Below are 20,201 nucleotides of genomic sequence, written 5' to 3'. Positions count from 1 at the left end.
CCACTGGGGTGTTAGGTGGGCTCAGGGAAGGCTGCAAGGAAGCGGCTTGATGCTCATTGTCAGCCTGCCCCATGTGTGCAAGCCTTTGCAGACAGAGAGGGACATGGTGCTCAAGACGGCTCCTGAGCCTGCCTGGGAGCCAGGGTGAGCTGAGACCTGGAGTGTGACCAAGAATGACCTTGGCTGTTTCCCCAGTGCCTAGGACACTGTTCCTGGCATCTCCATTAGATTGGCAAGCAGTCCCAGAGCTGTGCCAAGCCAGGGTACTGAAGGTGTAAGAAGGACAATGAGACAGTTCTGTTCTGTTTATTTACAGTGTTGGGGATTGACCCTGGGCCTTGTGCATGCTTGATAAATGCTCTACCTCTAGCCACGCGCCCAGCCCCTCACTGTGGGTTCCAGACAAGTGCTCTACCTCTGAGCCACGACCCCAGCCCCTCACTGTGGATCTAGACAAGTGCTCTACCTCTGAGCCATGCCCCAGCCCCTCACTGTGGACTCTAGACAAGTGCTCTACCTCTGAGCCACACCCCCAGCCCCTCATTCTAGACAAGCTCTATGTCTGAGCCACATTCCTATCCTCTCACTGGTGGGTTTTAGGCAAGGCTAGAGCACAGAACTCCTTCCCCAGCCCTCTTTATTTTGAGTCAGGATCCCAAGCTGGTCTTGAACTTGCGTCTTTCTGCTTCAGCCGCCTCAGGGCTGGGATTATAGGCCTTCCCCACCAGGCCCTGCTTTTGCTGTTCTTTCCTAATAGGAAAAGGCTCAGAGAAGACAAGCTCCTCACCCAGTCATACTGGGGTGGGAGGGGGGACCTGTGATCTGAATCCGGCATCCCCAGCCTGTTCCACAGGCCACGCGTAGGGCGTGAGCCTCATTAGTGCCTAGAGGGAGGGAGTGGGGAGCTGTGGGAGGATGGTCAGGGAAAGCAGGTGGGTGGTGAGTAGGGGATGACCAGTGTTCCTAGCAGGGGCGCGCTCAGTTTCATCTGTAAAATGGGGAGGAGATGGTTTTATTACCACTAGGCGGAGCTGTTGAGTAGGTAAGTGTGCTTGTCCTTGTCCCAAGCAAAGAATTTGAGGGACATGATGGGCCTGGACATGCTGAGGAGTGTTGGGGCACTTTGGGGTGTCCTATACTTGATCGTAGCCAGAGGCCGAGAAGCCTGGTGGGCTGTCTTAAAGGGCTTCTGTTTCTGTGTATTCCAGGGGACTATGAACTATGGCATGTACTGGGAGAGTGCAGGCGGAGGGAGGTGCAAGCTCATATTCACCCAGGGGTGGGGAGGCCAGCTCAGTGAGGCTGCAGCCCCGGCTGCGGGTGTCGCTGTGTGGGGTGGAGGGTTAGTGTGCTGGGCTAGGCCACGGCTAGCTGGCGAAGTGATACGTGGGTGCTGCCTGCCAAGCGTGGGTGGGCAAACAAACCTCGGTGGGGTGGGTGTGGGTGGGCGGTCTGCCCACGAGGCTGATGAGAGATGGTGGTGTGCATGAATCAGGGGGAAGTCGGTGTGTAGATTTCTTTCTGCTGAGGGGTGTGAAATCGGGGAGCTCAGTTTGGGAGGAGGAGCCAGGGGTAGTGACATAATTCCAGAAAGGCAAGGGGATCCTTAGTGGAAGATGTCAGGGGGAGAGCTAGATTCTGAGTGCGAAGGGAGCCTTGATGTCTTGAAGCCGGACACTGGGTCACAGTGGGTCACTGGGATGCCCCCACTCCGGCTGGGCTGGGGTGATGACGTCACGGGCTGGTGGGGGCGGGGCCTCGACCCCTCTCCCTCCCCTTCCTACGGGGCACTGTGTGGAAGAGGAGCCTGGAGGGGCTTGGCTTGGCAATGGAATCGGTGACAGGAGGGGCCGCGGGTCCCAGGACAGACACACAGCATGCAGGTAGAGGAACGGGGCGGGGTCGGGGGATGCAGAGCCCAGGGTTCCCCAGAAATGGGCATGGTGATGTTTTGTGAGGCTCTCCTTGGGAAGGAGGGGTTTACATACAATTTGGGCCGTTCCAGGTGAAATGTGCGGTAGATGGAATGCTGGCTGAAGGAGGATGCATGTCTGTTAGACCCTCGAAGAAATACGTGGGCAGAGTAAAGGGGTGTGATAGAGTTCAGGCAGGAAACGTGGGGAGCCCTAGGAGAGCATGGGGGCTGGCGCAGGGAGAAGCAGTGGGTGGCCCCCCATTACTCAGTGGAGAGTAGGATGGAGGCAGGAGACTGTGGGGAGATGGTGCTGGCTTCTGGGGAACACAGCACTAGGGGCAGGGACGTGGAGGGGGTCCTGAGAGGGAGGGGGGAGGTACCCCAAAGGAGAGGGAGCTGGAGTGCTGTGGCCGTGTGGGGCGTGTGGTGGCAGCCGGGTCAGGGAGGGACTGCAGTGTGCGTTGGTTGTGTGGGAAGTTGGGGCGCAGGAGCGTGCTGTCCAGCTGATGCGTGGGCCCGCGTGGCGGGTGCAATGAGGAGTGCTGGGAAGCGCGGCAGGGCCCGTGGCGGGAGAGAGCGGCTCTGCTGCGGAGAGCCCGGAGGTGGGGGCAGAGGGAGGCGGGCTCCTGTCCTGGGTCCTAGGACCCCTTCTCCAGCCCTAGTCACCCCCAGTGCCTTGGTAACGGGGACGGCGCGGCTTCTGATTGGTGCTTGGAGAGTGAGGGTAGGTCTGTGGGCAGGGCCCAGAACCCCCAGCGGGGCGGGGCGGGCACTGCCAGGCTCTGCACTTGGTGCCAATGAAGGAAGCTTAGGTTCTGAGCTCTCAGAAAGTGAAAGCACAACTGTTAGGGTACCCCAGATTTAGTAAAGCCCTCCAAAATGCACCAGACACCCCTCTCCCGGATAAGAGGTCGGTTCTAAGGCTGCAGAGTGAGTCTAAGGTCAGTCTGGGTTAGAATGAGAACCTACCTTGAAAAAACAAAACAAAAATATGAAAAAAGGGAGCCGAGCATGGAGGCACACGCCTTTAATCCTAGCACTTGGGTGGTAGAGGTAGGAGGATCACCATGAGTTCGAGACCACCCTAAGACTACAGATTGAATTTCAGGTCAGTGTGAGCTAGAGTGAGACCCTAGTTTGAAAAGCCATAAAAAAGGGGGGAGAGGGGCTGGAGAGGTGGCTTAGTGATTAAGGTGCTTGCCTGGGAAACCTAAGAACCGAGGTTCAATTCCCCAGTACCTAGGAAGCTAGATACACGTGGTGGCACATGTGTCTGGAGTTTGTTTGCAGTGGCTGGAGACCCTGGTGTGCTCACTCTCTCTTTCAAATAAATAAAGAAAAATTAAAAATAATGAAAAAAACAACAAAACCTGTACTACTGAGGCAAACCCCTAGCCCTTTCGGTTGGATTTTAGGCAAGTGAACCACACCCCCAGCCTCTCACTGGTGGATTCTAGACAAGTATTCTATTGCTGAGCCACTCCCCAGCCCCTCACTCATGGATTCTAGGTGTATAGTCTATTGCTGAGCTACATCCCAGCCCGTTTTTTTTAAAAAAATTATTTATTAGAAAAAGATAGAGAAAGAGGCAGATAAAGAATGGGCACACCAGGGCCTCCAGTCACTGCAAATGAATTCCAGACACATCACCTTGTGCATCTGGCTTATGTGGGACCTGGGGAATTGAAACTGGGTCATTAGGCTTTGCAGGCAAGAGCCTTAACCCCTAAGCCATCTCTCCAGCCTTTTTTTTTTATATTTTATTTTTTGGTTTCTCGAGGTAAGGTCTCACTCTAGCCCAGGCTGACCTGGGAATTCACTATGGAGTCTCAGGGTGGCCTTGAACTCACGGCGATCCTCCTACCTCTGCCTCCTGAGTGCTGGGATTAAAGGCGTGCGCCACCACGCCCGGCTTCCAGCCTCACTTTTTTTTTTTTAAATCCAAACATATATTTATTTATTTGCTAGCAGAGAGATAGAGACGGAGAGGAACTATAGAGGCTCCAGGACCCTTGTCACTATGGAGAACTCCAGACATATGCATCGCGTCATTGTGTGCATCTGGCTTTATGTGGGTCCTGGGGAATTAAACTGGGCCAGCAGGCTTTGTAAGCAAGGGCCTTTAACTAGTGAGCCATATCCCCAGTCCCTATAATAACTTTAAATTCACACCAAAACCCACACTATAATCACATTGTGTACATGTATCAAATTATCAAGCAAATATGTGTAATTGTTACATGCCAATAACAAAAAAGTACCTAATATAAATTAAATTGAAATGGAAAGCACATTTATAGGCCATTAGTGAAAGCCTCACTGTAATAGAAACTCCACTGGGCGGAGTCTTATTGAGCGTTAAATATGCAAAGCACTTTGTACACACTCTTACAAGGGAGTGACTCTTGGCTCCACTTTTAAAATAAAGACATAGAGACACTGAGTGCTTAAGAAGTAACATATGGGGCTGGAGAGATGGCTTAGCGGTTAAGCACTTGCCTATGAAGCCTAAGGACCCGGGTTCCAGGCTCGGTTCCCCAGGTCCCACGTTAGCCAGATGCACAAGGGGGCGCACGCATCTGGAGTTCGTTTGCAGAGGCTGGAAGCCCTGGTGCACCCATTCTCTCTCTCTCCCTCTATCTGTCTTTCTCTCTGTGTCTGTCGCTTTCAAATAAATAAATAAATAATTTAAAAAGATTAATTAAAAAAGTAACATGTAGGCTGGAGAGATGGCTTAGCTGTTAAGGCACTTCTTGCCTGCCAAGCCAAAGGACGCAGGTTCAATTCCCCAAGTCCCACATAAAGCCAAATGCACAAGGTCAGTCTCACTTTTAAAAGTATGTTTTATCTACCTGAGAGAGAGAGAGAGTATGGGCGCACCAGGGCCTCCAGCCACTGCAAATAAACTCCAGGTGCATGCGCCCCCTTGTGCATCTGGCTTATGTGGGTCCTGAAGAGTCGAACCTGGATCCTTCCAAGGCAAGAGGATTTCTGCAAGTTTGAGGACAGCCTGGGGTTCATAATCAGACCCTGTCTGAGGGTTGGCTTACTGGTTAAGGTGCTTGCTTGAAAAGCCTGAGAGCCCAGGTTCAATTCCTCAGTACTGAAATAAGCCAGATGCACAACGTAGCACATGCATCTGGAGTTTGACTGCAGTGGCTGGAGGCCCTGGTGCGCCCATTCTCTCTCTCAAATAAATAAATAAATATTAAAAAAAACAACCACAAACTCTGTCTCAGGCAGGCGTGGTGGCGCACACCTTTAATCCCAACACTCAGGAGGCAGAAGTAGGAGGATCACTGTGAGTTCAAGGCCACCCTGAGACTACACAGTGAATTCCAGGTCAGCCTGGGCCAGAGAGTGAGACTCTACCTGGAAAAAAACAAAACAAAACAAAAAGCCATATCTCACACAAAACCAAACTCATCTGTCTGTTTTGTCCCTTTCTTTAGGGTCCCTGGCCATGGACCAGCCCACTGGCTTGCAGGTGGACTATGTCTCCCGGGGTGTGGAGCACGTGGTGCGGGTGGTGGTTTCCGGGCAGGCCCTGGAGTTGGAAGTGGAGGACCGGATGACGGCCGACCAGTGGCGGGGTGAATTCGATGCCAGTGGTGAGTGTTCCTACTGGAGTGGGCTCACCTGTCCTCCCTGGGTTCAGCTTCCCCCAGTGTGGTGGTTTGATTCAGGTGTCCCCCATAAACTTAGGTGTTCTGAATGCTAGCTCCCCAGCTGATGGAGATTTGGGAATTAATGCCTCCTGGAGGGAGTGTATTGTTGGGGGCGGGCTTATGGGCTTTATAGCCAGTTTCCCCATGCCAGTGTTTGGCACACCCTCCTGTTGCTGTGGTCCATCTTATGTTGGCCAGGGGGTGATGTCCACCCTCTGCTCATGCCATTGTTTTTCCCTGCCATCGTGGAGCTTCCCCTCGAGCCTGTAAGCCAAAATAAATCTCTTTTTTCCCAGAAGCTGCTCTTGGTTGGGTGATTTCTACCAGCAATGCGAACCGGACTGCAACAGTAAAGTGGTACCGAGGAGTGGGATTGCTGCTAGATACCTGACTATGTGGCTTCAGCCTTTTGTAGCTGATTTTCAAGAGGAAAGTGGAAGGAGTTGAAACCTTGGCCTAAGAGATGCCTTGCAATGCTGTAAGTACAGCTTAATGGACTATTCTGGTCTGAGCTCTAAGACCTGAATGCAGTAAGAACTATGGACTGTGAGGTTTGGCTTATGAGGGTGAGAAAGAGCTGTGCCTGGACTGGGCTAGCAGTTTGTGTGAGAAGCTTGCTCTTGTGCCCATGTTCTGAGAAGTTGTGCAGGGTTGCTTTGCGTAGAAATGAACTGGTGTGTGCAGAGGGATATGGCACAGAAAGGAAAATCTTTGGGTGAACTGCTGCCCGTTTAGCTGCAACTGAGAGATTACAACCTTTGAGACTGGGCTAGCTGACCTGCGCTAGGGCAACAAGAAGAATGTCAACTCTTTTGAAGGGGTCTGAGTGCTCAAGGAGTGTCCTGTTCTTCAAAGTCTGCTTTAATCCCCCCTGGATTAACAAATTGGCACCCTACCTGGTATTGTGGAGTATAAGAAATGCTGGAAAGAGGGTCATTGAGTTTGCAACACGGTCTTGTGTTTTGGAAATGGCCATGGGCAGTGTGAAGCAGGTTTGCTGGTTGCCTGCATAGAGACCCCATGGGGCCATGAAGATGAACCGTGGCTTGCAGTGGAGACCCAGTGGAGATGCCGGGACCATGAGATGGCTGCCGAGGAGCTGCCGGCCCCGATGAAGTTTCCCAGGACTGTGAGTAGCCTAGCTGGAGGGGCGGAATTGGAATGCCAGAGACTTGTTGCTTGTTAGAATTATCAGACTTGAAGATTTGTCACTGGTTTGAGTTGCTGGACTTGAAGTTACAGAGTTTGATGTTTGTCCTGGTTGTTTTAAATCTTGTATTGGTTGAATGTTTCTTTGCTATGCCCAATGCCATCTTTTGCAGTGTGAATATTTATTCTGTGCCATTATGGGTTTTTTGAGGTTATATTTTGGTATTATGGCTCAGTTAAAAGATCTTGAACTATGGGGATATATGAACATCATTGAGATTGTTAAAAACTATGGGGACTTTTAAAGTCAGACTGAATGCATTGTATTTTACATCATGTATGGATATCAGTTTATGGGGGCCAGGGGCGGAATGTGGTGGTTTGATTCAGGTGTCCCCCATAAACTTAGGTGTTCTGAATGCTAGCTCCCCAGCTGATGGAGATTTGGGAATTAATGCCTCCTGGAGGGAGTGTATTGTTGGGGGCGGGCTTATGGGCTTTATAGCCAGTTTCCCCATGCCAGTGTTTGGCACACCCTCCTGTTGCTGTGGTCCATCTTATGTTGGCCAGGGGGTGATGTCCACCCTCTGCTCATGCCATCGTTTTTCCCTGCCATCGTGGAGCTTCCCCTCGAGCCTGTAAACCAAAATAAATCTCTTTTTTCCCAGAAGCTGCTCTTGGTTGGGTGATTTCTACCAGCAATGCGAACCGGACTGCAGCACCCAGCAACCAAGGCCAACCTTAATCATGGATCCCCTGCCTCTTCTGTCTGACCACAAGCTCTCCAGGGAGAAGGGGTGTGGGGCACCGCTGCTCATGCCAGAGGCACCGGAAGGAGGCACAACTGGAGAGCTTGAGTGCCTTGCTTTGGGGTTGGATGAGTGGTCAGACCTCAGGAGGAGCTTTTCTTCCCACCAGTCATCGAAGACCTGACTCACAAGACGGGGAACTTCAAGCAGTTCAACATCTTCTGTAACATGTTGGAGTCAGCCCTCACCCAGGTAGGGCCCAGGCTGTAGGGTCGGGTGAGGTGTGGAAACCCCCTGATGGATGCAGGACCCCGGGCTTTCTCTTGCTTTTGTCTTTTCTTCCCTCCCCTCTCCCCCAGGTAGTGTGTCACTCTAGCCCAGGCTGACCTTGAGCTCGCAGGGAGCCTCCTGATGCTGGGATTAAAGGTGTGCGCCTCCATGTCCAGTTGGGCTTTTGTTCACTGACAGGACAGGGCTTCCTCGTTCTCCAGTGTCAGTGGAAAATTCAGATCACAGGGAAATGTAGAGAAGAAAGTAGAACTCCACTGTTCATGTTCTTGTTAAGATGTTGGTGAGAATTGCCAATTGATTCAGCGTTTTCCTCCCTCTCTCCCTCCTCTCTGTCTGCAGATCTATAATTACACATATAGTCGATATATTTTCCAAGGTGTTCTGCAATCTGCTTTTTAAAAATATTTATTTATTTGAGAGAAAGGGGGGAGAGAGAGAGGAAGAGAGAGAATAGGCATGCCAGGGTGTATAGCCAGTGCAAATGAACTCCAGATGCATGTGATACCTTGTGCTTATGTGGGTACTGGGGAATCGAACCTGGGGCTTCAGGCTTTGCAGGCAAGCACCTTAATTGCTAAGCCATGTCTCCAGCCCTTGCAATCTGCTTTTTTACAACTGAGAACTTTGGTTTTTTTTTTGTTTTTTTTTATTTTATTTTATTTTTATTAACATTTTCCATGATTATAAAATATATCCCATGGTAATTCCCTCCCTCCCCACCCCCATACTTTCCCATTTGAAATTCCATTCTCCATCATATTACCTCCCCATTACAATCATTGTAACTACATATATACAATATCAACCTATTAAGTATCCTCCTCCCTTCCTTTCTCTTCCCTTTATGTCTCCTTTTTAACTTACTGGCCTCTGCTAGCAAGTATTTTCCTTCTCACGCAGAAGCCTAATCATCTGTAGCTAGGATCCACATATGAGAGAGAACATGTGGCGTTTGGCTTTCTGGGCCTGGGTTACCTCACTTAGTATAATTCTTTCCAGGTCCATCCATTTTTCTGCAAATTTCATAACTTCATTTTTCTTTACCGCTGAGTAGAACTCCATTGTATAAAAATGTGCTACATCTTCATTATCCACTCAACAGTTGAGGGGCATCTAGGCTGGTTCCATTTCCCAGCTATTATAAATTGAGCATCAATAAACATGGTTGAGCATGTACTTCTAAGGAAATGAGATGAGTCCTTTGGATATATGCCTAGGAGCGCTATAGCTGGGTCATATGGTAGATCAATCTCTAGCTGTTTTAAGAACCTCCACACTGTTTTCCACAATGGCTGGACCAGATTGCATTCCCACCAGCAGTGCAGAAGGGTTCCTCTTTTTCCACATCCCCGCCAACATTTATGATCATTTGTTTTCATGATGGTAGCCAATCTGACAGGAGTGAGATGGAATCTCAATGTAGTTTTAATCTGCATTTCCCTGATGACTAGTGACATAGAACATTTTTTTAGATGCTTATATGCCATTCGTATTTCTTCCTTTGAGAATGTTCTATTTAGCTCCATAGCCCATATTTTGATTGGCTTGTTTGATTCCTTATCACTTAACTTTTTGAGTTCTTTGTATATCCTAGATATTAATCCTCTGTTTTTTGTTTTTTCAAAGTAGGGTCTTGCTGTAGCGCAGGCTGACCTGCAATTCATTCTGTAGTCTCAGGGTGGCCTCGAACTCACGGCGATCCTCCTACCTCTGCCTCCCGAGTGCTGGGATTAAAGGCGTGTGCCACCACGCCCGGCAGGTTATATATACTGTTATTTTTCCTCTCCCCTGTTCCCATTCCCCTGAGGGTTCCTCAGTGGGGTTATGGATAATCTCTGGAGGGGGGAGCATGAATGTGCCACTTAGTCTCTGTGAGGGGGCAATGCCTCACAGTGCACCTTCCCACCCTACAGCTTTCACAGTCTGCCCACTCTTCTACCACGTTCCCTGAGCCTCAGAGGGCGTGTTAGAAGTCTCCCTCAATGTAAAAGAGGTAGCCATGTGCTGCAGTCAGGTTCTCATTGCTGGCAGAAATCACCCAAGAGCAGCTTTTGGGAAAAAAGGGTTTATTTTGGTTTACACATGATGGCAGGGGAAAACAGTGGCATCACCCCCTGACCAACATAAGGTGGACAATAACAACAGGAGAGTGCGCCAAACACTGGTGAAGGGAAACTCTTTATAACACCCATAAGCTTGCCCCCAATAATACACTGCCTCCAGGAGACTTTAATTTCCAACTGCCGTCAGCTGGGGAGACTGGCATTCAGAATACCTAGATTGAGCCAGGCGTGGTAGTGCATGCCTTTAATCCCAGCACTCTGAGTCAGAGGTAGGAGGATTGCATGAGTTCAAGGCCACCCTGACACTACACAGTGAATTCCAGGTCAGCCTGGCCTAGAGTGAGACCCTGCCTCGACGAACAACAACAAAAAGAATACCCAAGTCATGGGGGACACCAGAATGAAACTACCACATTCCGCCCCGGCCCCATGAACTGATATCCATCCACACATGTTATGAAATACACTGCATTCAGTACAACTTTGAGTCCCTATCGTTTTTAGTAATCCTAACAAAGTTCAAACATAGCCATAATCCAAAGTCTTAACTGAGCCATAATACCAAAAAACCTCCAAAACCCCATAATGGCACAGAAAAAACATTCACACTACAAAAGATGGCATTGGGCATAGAAAAGATGTATTCAACCAATACAAGATTTAAAATAACCAGGGTAAACACCAAACTCTGTAGCTTCAAGTCCAACAACTCTAGTCAGTGACAAATTTCCAAGTCTGGTAATTCTAACCAGCGACAAGTCTCTGGAGTTCCAATTCCGCTCCTCCAGCTAGGCTACTCACAGTCCTGGAAAACTTCATCCAAGGCCGGCAGCTTTCTTGGGCAGCCATCTCGTTTCCCCGCATCTCTCCTGCAAGCCACGGCTCACCCTCATGGCTCCATTGGGTCTCCATTCAGGCATCCAGCAAACCTTCTTCACACTGCCCATTGCCATTTCCAAAACACAAGTCTGTTGCAAATGCAATGACCCTCTCTTTCCTCTTTCCTGCATTTCTTATACTCCACAATACCAGGTAGGGTGCCAGTTTCTTAATCCATGGGGGAATAAAGCAGACTTTGAAGAACAGGACACTCCTTCAGCGTTCAGGCTCTTTCAAAAGACTGCATTTTTTTCTGTTGTCCCGATGCATGTCAGCTGGCCTAAGTCAATGGTTGTAACCTTTCATACAACTGAAGCTGAACAGGCAGAAAGTTTGGCCCAGAGATTTCATTTGTGCCATGTCTCTCTGCTCACATGAGTCCATTTCTGCACATCCGTGCACAAGTTCTCAGGACAGGGCCATAGCAGCAAGCTTGTCACACAAACTGCTTCTAGCCCAGTCCAAGCAAAGCTCTTTCTCACCCTCCTGAACCAAACCTCGTAGTTCATAGTTCTTTCTGCATTCAGGTCTTTCAACTCTGACCAGAATAGTCCATCAAGCTGTACTTACAGCACTGCAAGCGTCTCTTAGGCCAAGGTTTCTATTTCTTCCACATTCCTTTTGAAAATCAGCTGCAAAAGGCCAGAATCACACGATCAGGTGTCTAGCAGCAACCCCACTCCTCAGTACCACTTTACTGTTACAGTCAGATTCTCATTGCTGGCAGAAATCACCCGACCAAGAGCAGATTTGGGGAGAAAAGGGGGTTGGTTTGGCTTACAGACTTGAGGGGAAGCTCCATGAGCAGAAGGTGGACCTCACTCCCTGGCCAACGTCAGGTGGACCATAGCAACAGGAGAGTGTGCCAAACACTGGCAAGGGGAAACTGGCTATAACACCCATAAGCCCACCCCCCACAATACACTGCTTCCAGGAGAGGTTTTTTTTTTTTTTTTTTTTGGCTTTTTCAAGGTAGGTCTCACTCTACCTCAGGCTGACCTGGAATTCACTATGTAGTCTCAGGATGGCTTCAAACTCATGGCGATCCTCCTACTTCTGCCTCCCGAGTGCTGGGATTAAAGGTGGTATGTGCCATCACACCTGGCTCTGCTTCCAGGAGGCTTTAATTTCCAAATCTCCATCAGCTGGGGAGACTAGCATTCAGAACACGTAAGTTTATGGGGAAACCTGAGTCAACCCCCCCACCCGTGTGAGGGTAGCCATCCTTCCTTCCGTTTGCTGAGCATCTGCCTTATGCAGGCCCTGGCCCAGGCGCTCGAGGTACAGCAGTGACCAGAGGCCAGAGGCCCTGGGGCGCCTATCTCCCTTTTTCTCTCTAATAAGTAGATAAATAAAAATAAAGTATGGAAAATTAAAGAGGAGAAGCAGGTTAGCGCTTAGAGGGACAGAGCCCTGTGTGCAGAGTAGGCCGTATTCTGGCACCACACTGCATTGCGTCTCTGAAGGTCGATCTGACCTCATGTCTCTGACAGTGCCGGTGTGTGACTTGAAGCACCAGAGCACCTCGTGATCCCCCTTAAACTTGTTTGCTTATTTACCAGCAGAGGGACAGAGAGAACGGAGACAGAGAGAATGGCCATGCCAGGGCCTCTAGTCACGAAAAATGAACTCCAGACGCATGTGCCACTTTGTGCATCTGGCTTATGTGGGTACTGGAGAATAAATCCCAGGCCATTAGTCTTTGCAGGCAAATGCCTTAACTGTGGGTCATCTCTCCAGCCCTTTTAAAATAATTATTTATTTACTAAGACACAGAGAGAGAGAGACAGAGAGAGAGAGGGAGAGCAAGCACAGGTTCTCCAGCCACTGCCAACAAACTCCAGACGCATGCGCCCCCTTGTTCATCTGGCTTACGTGGGTCCTGGGGAATCAAACCTGGGTCCTTTGGCTTTGCAGAAAATGTTTTAACTGTTAAGCCATGTCTTCAGCCCTCATAATCCCCCTCTTAGTCTTTATCAAGGCTGTAACATTTTCATACTTGTAGGCATGGTAGCCAAGAACTCAAACTCCAAATTCGAACATATTCCTGCTACTTTTACTTATTTGTTTTTCCTTTTAAAAATATTACTTACTGGGGCTGGAGAGATGGCTTAGCGATTAAGGCACTTGCCTGCAGTGCCAAAGGACCCAGATTCTACTCCCCAGAACCCTCGTAAGCCAGATGCACAAGGGGTGCATGCATGTGGAGTTCGTTGGCAGTGGCTGGAGGCCCTGACATGCCCATTCTCTTACTCTCTCTCTATCTGCCTATTTCTGTATTTCTCTCTCTCTCTCTCTCCCAAATAAATAAATAAAAATAAAATATTTTAAAAATATTATTTATCTATTTGCAAGCAGTGAGAGAGAGAGAGAGAGAGAGAGAGAGAGAGAGAGAGAGAGAGAGAGAGAATGGGCATGCCAGGGCCACCGGTTCCTGCAAACAAACTCCAGATGCATGTGCCACTTTTGTGCATCTGGCCTTATGTGGGTACTGGGGAATTGAACCTGAGTCATTAGGCTTTATAGGCAAGTGCCTTAACCACTGGGCCATCTCTCTAGGCCTTCTTTTTTTGAGGTAGGGTCTCATTCTAGTCCAGGCTGACCTGGAACTCACTCTGAAGCCCCAGGCTGTCCTTGAACTGACAGTAATCCTCCTACCTCTGCCTCACAAGTGCTCGGATTAAAGGTGTGAGCTATCATGGCCAGCCTTCCCCCACCCTTTTTTGAGGTAGGTTTTTGCTCTAGCCTAGGCTGACCTGGAATTCACTATGTAGTCAGGGTGACCTCGAACTCATAGCGACCCTCCTACCTCTGTCTCCTGAGAGCTGGGACTAAAGGTGTGCCCCACCACGCTTGGCTTCCTGCCACTTTTTCACGAGGACTCCTAAGCTAGTTTCTTACCCTCACTGCCTTAGTTTCTCTAGCTACATAGAGCCAGCAATAGTCGTTCCTCTGTCATTGTATTGTGGAGAGTAAATGTTGGTCTTCTGTAAAAGCTTGGCATCAGTGCTGGCTAACATAATTGCTGTGTAGATAACATGTTTTTTGTTTGTAGATGTTTTTATTGCCAGCTTTTGTATTAATGATTCTTTTCCTAAAATTCTTTTTGTTTTTGTTTTTGTTTTTCGAGGTAGGGTCTCACTTTAGCTCAGGCTGACCTGGAATTCTCTATGTAGTCTCAGGATGGCCTCGAACTCACGGCGATCCTCGTACCTCTGCCTCCCGAGTGCTGGGATTAAAGGCGTGCGCCACCATGCCCGGCTTTTTCTAAAATATTTTATTTGTTGTTTATTTGATTGAGAGAGGGTGAAAGAAGGAGAGAGAATGGGCGCGCCAGGGCCTCCAGCTGCTGCAAACCAGCCCATGTGTCACCTTGTGCATCTGGCTTATGTGGGTCATGGGGAATTGAACCTGGGTCCTTGGACTTTGCAGGCAAACACCTTAACTGCTAACCTGTCTCTCCAGCCCTATATTTATGATTAGTTTATTTATTTGCAAACAGAGGGAAACAGAGAGGAGAGAGAAAGAACAAGAAAGAAAGAGAGAGAAAGTGAATGGTCATATCAGGGCCTCTAGCCAGTGCAAGCAGACTCCAGATACATGGGCTACTTTTATCCAACTTTAGGTGGATCCTGGGAAATTGAATCCCGGTCATTAGGCTTTGCAGGCAAGCATCTCAACTGCTAAGCCATCTCTCCAGCCTGTATTTATGATTCTTGTTAGTTGTTGCTTAGTATTTCACTGTATTGGCACCTGACTAGTGGTTCCCAAGCTGTTCGGTCTCTTGACCCCTTTAGGCTCTAAAGTTTACTGAGGAAACTGAAGAGCTTTTGTTGATGCAGATTCTTTTTTTTTTTCTTCCTTCAACACTGGGATTGAACCCAGGACTTTGCATATGCTAGGTAAGTGCCCTATCATTAAACTATCAGACTTATTATTTTTAACTGGAGATGGAGTTCTGCTAAGTTTCCCAGGCTGGCCTTGAACTTTGCCATTCTCCTGCCTCGGCCTGCCAAGTAGTAACCCCAGAACTCTGGAGACAGGGACAGAAGAATCCCTGGGGATCACTGGGTTGACAGCCTGGCTTAATTGGTGAGCTCTAGTTCAGCCAGAGACCCTGTTTCAAAGAATAAGGCCGAGGGCTGGACAGATGGCGTAGTGGTTAAGGTGCTTGCCTGTGAAGCCTAACTGCCCATGCTCAACTCTCCAGATCCCATGTAAGCCAGATGCACAAGGTGACGCAAGCGCGCAAAGTTGCACATGCGCACAAGGTGGTGCAGGCGTCTAGAGTTCGAATACAGTGGCTGGAGGCCCTGGCACACCAGTTCTCCCTCAGTCTCTTGCTCTTGTTCTTTCTCATAAAAAGAAATACAAAGAACAGAATAAGGATGACCCTGATGTCAACCTCTGGTCTCCACATCCAGGTGCAGACTCACACACATGCATATGAATGTGCATACATGCATACACACACAAAAATAAAATGATGTAGCTGGGCATGGTGGTGCGCACCTTTAATCCCTACACTTGGGAGAGAGAGGTAGGAGGATCGCCGTGAGTTCAAGGCCATCCAGAGACTACAGAGTGAATTCCAGGCCAGCCTGAGCTAGAGAGAGACCCTATCTCATAAAGAAAAAAAAAAAAAAGGTGTAGAGAACCCCTGCCTCACACAGGTGAGCAGTGGGAAGAGGAGGGCCGTATACTGCTTTCGCATCACTGAGGCTCCTTTGCTAACACTGTCACGTGCTGGACAGCCCTGGAAGCTGGTTGTCACCTGGAATCTGCAGTGAACTCCTGTTGCTGCTGCATTAGAAGCCATTGAGGTAGCCAGCTGTGGTGGGGGCGGCAGGCCCATCAGAGGTTGACAGCCATCCTCAGCTGTGCAGGGAGTGCAGGGCCAGTCTGGGCCACATGAGACCTTGTCTCAAAAAAAGCCAAACCAAGGCTGGGCGTGGTGGCGCACACCTTTAATCCCAGCATTCAGGAGGCAGAGGTAGGAGTATTGCTGAGTTCAAGGCCACCCAGGACTACAGAGTGAATTCCAGGTCAGTCTGGGTTAGAGTGAGATCCTACCTCAGAAAACAAAACAACGTGCACACGTGTGCGCACACACACATACACACACCCCAACATCAACCACACAAACCAGAACAAACTCTGCATGGATCTGTTACTTTGCAATTTTAAAAAATATTTATTTATTTATTTATTTATTTATTTATTTATTTATTTGACAGAAAGTGGCGGGGGGGGGGTGGGGAGAGAGACAGAGAGAGAATGGGTGCACCAGGGCCTCCAGCCGCTGCAAACAAACTCCAGATGCATGTGCCTCCTTGTGCATCTGGCTTATGTGAGTCCTGGAGACTTGAACCTGGGTCCCTTGTCTTTACAGGCAAATGCCTTAATGGCTAAGCCATCCCTCTAGCCCTACTTTTTGATTTTTGAGTATGTTTTGAAAAATACTGGCTTACTGAGTTTTTTAAAAAATTTTTTTGAGGTGAGGTCTTACTCTAGTCCACGCTAACCTATATAACCTATGTTATACATATGTATGTGTGTGTATATATATGTATGTATGTATGTATGTATGTATGTATGTATGACCTATGTAGCCTCAGGTTGGCCTCGAACTCACAGTGATCCTCCTACCTCTGCCTTCCCAGAGCTGGGATTAAACACCTGCACCACCATGCTGGCCTGGTAAATTCTTTAGTTGCTGCTGTTGGCTTGGTTTTGTCATCTTTTCTCTTTTTCTCTCTTTTTTTTGGGGGGGGGGCGGAGTCTCATGAAGCCCACAGGAGAATAACCTTGACCTCCCGCTCCTCCTGCCTCCACACTGCTGGGCGTGCTGGGGTGACTGTGTGCGCCACTGGCCAGATCCCTGCGGGGGCGGGGCGGTCGCTTCACCCACCAGTACTTGGGCCTCCCAGTGGGAAGGGCGCATGTGTTGTTAACGAAGGTCGTCTTGACTGCATGGCTGCTGCCTGACGCGCTCCTAGGCTTTTAGGGTTCTGTGGCCAGTACTAGGCGAGCTCTGGGGGTGTAAGGCATCTCCCATGGCGACCACTTAGCTTCTCTCCAGTGTATTCTTCGAATCTCACTGGGTCCTGTTCTGCGACAGGGTCTCTGTGACTGCAGCCTCCCGCGAGGGAAGCCCAGGGGTCCACTGACCCTGCAGAGTGGGGCCAGGAGGGGGGTACTGTGGGTGAGGCTGGCTGAGTCCTCCAGAGCGCCTGCCTTTCCCTCCAACAGAGCAGCGAGTCCGTCACCCTCGACCTGTTGACCTACACAGACCTGGAGTCCCTGCGGAGCCGCAAGTTGGGGGGCCGTCCGGGTGCCTTGGCCCCCAGGTCCGCCCAGCTCAACTCCAAGCGCTACCTGATCCTCATCTACTCGGTGGAGTTTGACAGGTGTGCTCCCGCCCAGGGGCGGGGGGAGGCGTGGTCTCCGGTGGGGGGGGGTTGTGCTAACTGTGAAGTCCTTGGGGTCTATATCATTTCCTATCGTGATTGGCTGCAAAGAGCAGAGCAGCCGTGATCTGTACTAGTCTGTTTATATATTTATTTAATTTTGGGGTTTTTTGAGGTAGGGTCTCATTGTATCCCAGGCTGACCTGCAATTCACTGGGTAACATTCTCAGGCTGGTCTCAAACTCTGCCTCTCAAGTGCTGAGCTTAAAGGCATGTATCGCCATGCCCAGCTGGGTTTATTTATTTATTTATTAAATATTTTTATTTTATTTATCTTTTTATTTTTATTTTGCTTTTTGAGGTAGGGTCTCACTGAAGCTCAGGCTAACCTGGAATTCACTGTTTGGTCTCAGGGTGGCCTCGAACTCATGGCGATCCTCCTACCTCTGCCTCCCGAGTGCTGGCTCTTGAATGATCTCATTAGTTTTTAGTTGTTTTTTTTTTTTTTTTTCAAGGTTGGGTCTCACTCTAGCTCAAGCTGATCTGGAATTCGCTATGTTGTCTCAGGCTGGCCTTGAACCCATGTTGATCTTCCTACATCTGCCTCCTGAGTGCTGGGATTAAAGGCGTAAGCCACCACACTCGGCCTATTTTTTAATTTAAATTTTTCTTTTATTTATTAGAGAGAGAAAGAGGGAAAGAAGCAGGTAGAAAATGGGTGGGCCAGGACTTCCAGGTGCTGCAAATGAACTCCCAATGCCTGTGCCACCGTGTGCATCTGGCTTATGTGGGTCTTGGGGAACCAAACTTGGGTCCTTTGGCTTCTCAGACAATTGCCCTAACCACTAACCCATCCCTCCAGCCGTAAATGTTTATATTAACTAATTAATTTATTCACAAGCAGGGGGGAGGGAGGGAAAATGGACACACCAGGGCCTCCAGCTGTTGCAAACAAACTCTAGATGCATGCACCACTGTGCATCTGGCTTGACGTGGGTCCTGGGAATCAAACCTGGGGCATTTGGTTTTGTAGGCAAGTGCCTTAAGTGCTGACCCATCTCTCCAGCCCCTTATTTATTTATCTGTTTGCGGTACTGAACATTGAACTCCGGGCCTCTTGCGTGCTAGACAAGTCCTCTGTCACTGAGCTCCATCCCAGCCCCAGGAGTGGCTCTTGGGTAGCTGGATGACAGTGTCTGCCCTGCCTCCTGGATCCTGCAGTGGGAAGTTATCACACCTGGGGTGGGGTGGGGGCCAGTTCACAAAGCTTCCCTCAGCCCAGGTGTCACTCAGGCCCAGCCAACCAGAATCAACTGGTGTGGAGTCAGGGTTCGCATGAGCAGCGTGTGACAAGACACTTAGCCGAGATTGCCCCAGGACAGTCGGTCCCTGTGACCTCATAATCCCAGAACCAGAGGCTCCTGGACCTGAATGACTGGCACAGCGGGCGTGTGGAGCTCGCGTGGCCTGCAGTCGCGGGTAGAATGTGAGCTTTGCGTGGAGTAGTGGCGCGCGCCTGTAGTCCCAGCTCTCAGGAGGCCGAGGCAGGATGATGGGGAGCTCAGAGTCACCTGTGCTATGGAGTGAGTTGTTTGCTCAAAACACACTGGGGGCTGGAGAGATAGCTTGGTGGTTAAGGCACTTGCCTGCAGAGCCTAAGGATCCAGGTTCAATTCTCCAGAACCCACGTAAGCCAGATGTACATGGTGGCACATGCATGTAGAGTTGGTTTGCTGTGGCATGCCCATTCTCCCTCTCTCTCTCTTTCTAATATATAAATCAAGATAAAATATTAAGTCAGGTGTGGTGGTGCACCATTAACCCCAGCACTTGGGAGGTAGAGGTAGGAGGATCGTTGTGAGTTCAAGGCCAGCCTGAGACTACATAGTGAATTCCGGGTCTGCGTAGTGGTTAAGGCACTTGCCTAAAAAGCCAAATACCCAGGTTTGATTCCCCAGTACCCACATAAAGCCAGATGCACAAGGTGGAGCATGTGTCTGGAGTTCATTTGCAATGGATGGAGGCCCTCATGCACCCATTCTCTCTCTTCCTCTCTCTTTCTCCCTCTTTCTCTAATAAATTAAAAAAGAAAGAAAGCCATGCCTTTAGTTCCAGCATTTGGGAGGTGCAGGTAGGAGGATCGACATGAGTTCAGGGCCACCCTGGGACTGCATGCTGAATCCCAAGTCAGACTGGGCTACAGTGAAACCCTACCTCGAAAACCAAAACTAAAGAAGGAAGGAAGGAAGGAAGGAAGGAAGGAAGGAAGGAGGGAGGGAGGGAGGGAGGGAGGGAGGGAGGGGGGGAGGGAGGGAGGGAGGGAGGGAGGGAGGGAGGGAGGGAGGAAGGAAGGAAGGAAGGAAGGAGGGAAGGAAGGAGGGAGGGAGGGAGGGAAGGAAGGAGAGACTTGTAAAACAAGAACATGGGCATTGGGGAATATGTTTTTTGGTTGTCTTTTGGCTCTGAGAGCCTGTTCTGCTCCCCCTCCTCAGGATTCACTACCCGCTGCCCCTCCCGTACCAGGGCAAACCAGACCCCGTGGTCCTGCAGGGCATCATCCGCACACTGAAGGAGGAGCTGGGCCGCCTGCGGGGGCTGGACCGTGGCCAGAACCCCCGAGACACGAGGGAGACAGAGATTTGGCACCTGCGGGAGCAGTGAGTCTGGGTGGGGAGGTGGGTGTGCTCCCACTACCCTGGGTCTGTGTCCTGGTCTTGGGGATGCCGCCCTCCCTCACTGGCCCTCTTCCTTCTGAGCCCCCCCCCCTTTTGTCAGCAGTGCTGGCCGCACCTGCTCTGGCATAGCAGTGAGTGACAGTCTGGCTGTGCCCTCTGGGACTCCCAGGCCAGCGCAGGCGACGGACTGCCTGCGTGCTTGCATGCTGGGACAGTGAGGGCCCAGAGTGGGTGGGGCTGGGGGTCCCAGCAGGGTTACCAGCTCAGCCTGGTAGGCAGGGGTGCTGCCTCCAGAGATCACCGTGTTACCTGGAAAGACGGGCTGTACTGCTTTTTGCCAACACCGCTTTGCACTGACCCGTCCCCTGCCCCGTGTGTGCCCAGCCCAGCGTGGGTGGACGC

The 20,201-nt window shown here is 50.0% G+C and overlaps 1 protein-coding gene across 1 annotated transcript in view; it reads left to right on the top strand.

Moving 5' to 3' along the window:
• Window positions 1-1,785: 1,785 nt before the first annotated feature.
• The window catches only part of LOC123454694 (centrosomal protein CCDC61-like), a 31,971-nt gene continuing 13,555 nt past the window's right edge, over window positions 1,786-20,201 (top strand). The window contains exons 1-5 of the mRNA XM_045133553.1: window positions 1,786-1,883; window positions 5,368-5,526; window positions 7,651-7,733; window positions 16,967-17,124; window positions 19,617-19,781. Of these exons, the coding sequence (XP_044989488.1) occupies window positions 1,829-1,883; window positions 5,368-5,526; window positions 7,651-7,733; window positions 16,967-17,124; window positions 19,617-19,781 (620 nt within the window). The 5' untranslated portion in view covers window positions 1,786-1,828. The remainder of the gene's footprint in view (window positions 1,884-5,367; window positions 5,527-7,650; window positions 7,734-16,966; window positions 17,125-19,616; window positions 19,782-20,201) is intronic.

This window comes from Jaculus jaculus, chromosome 14 (genome assembly GCF_020740685.1).
Source record: "Jaculus jaculus isolate mJacJac1 chromosome 14, mJacJac1.mat.Y.cur, whole genome shotgun sequence".
NCBI lineage: Eukaryota > Metazoa > Chordata > Mammalia > Rodentia > Dipodidae > Jaculus > Jaculus jaculus.
This window is presented reverse-complemented; position numbering and strand designations above follow the sequence as displayed.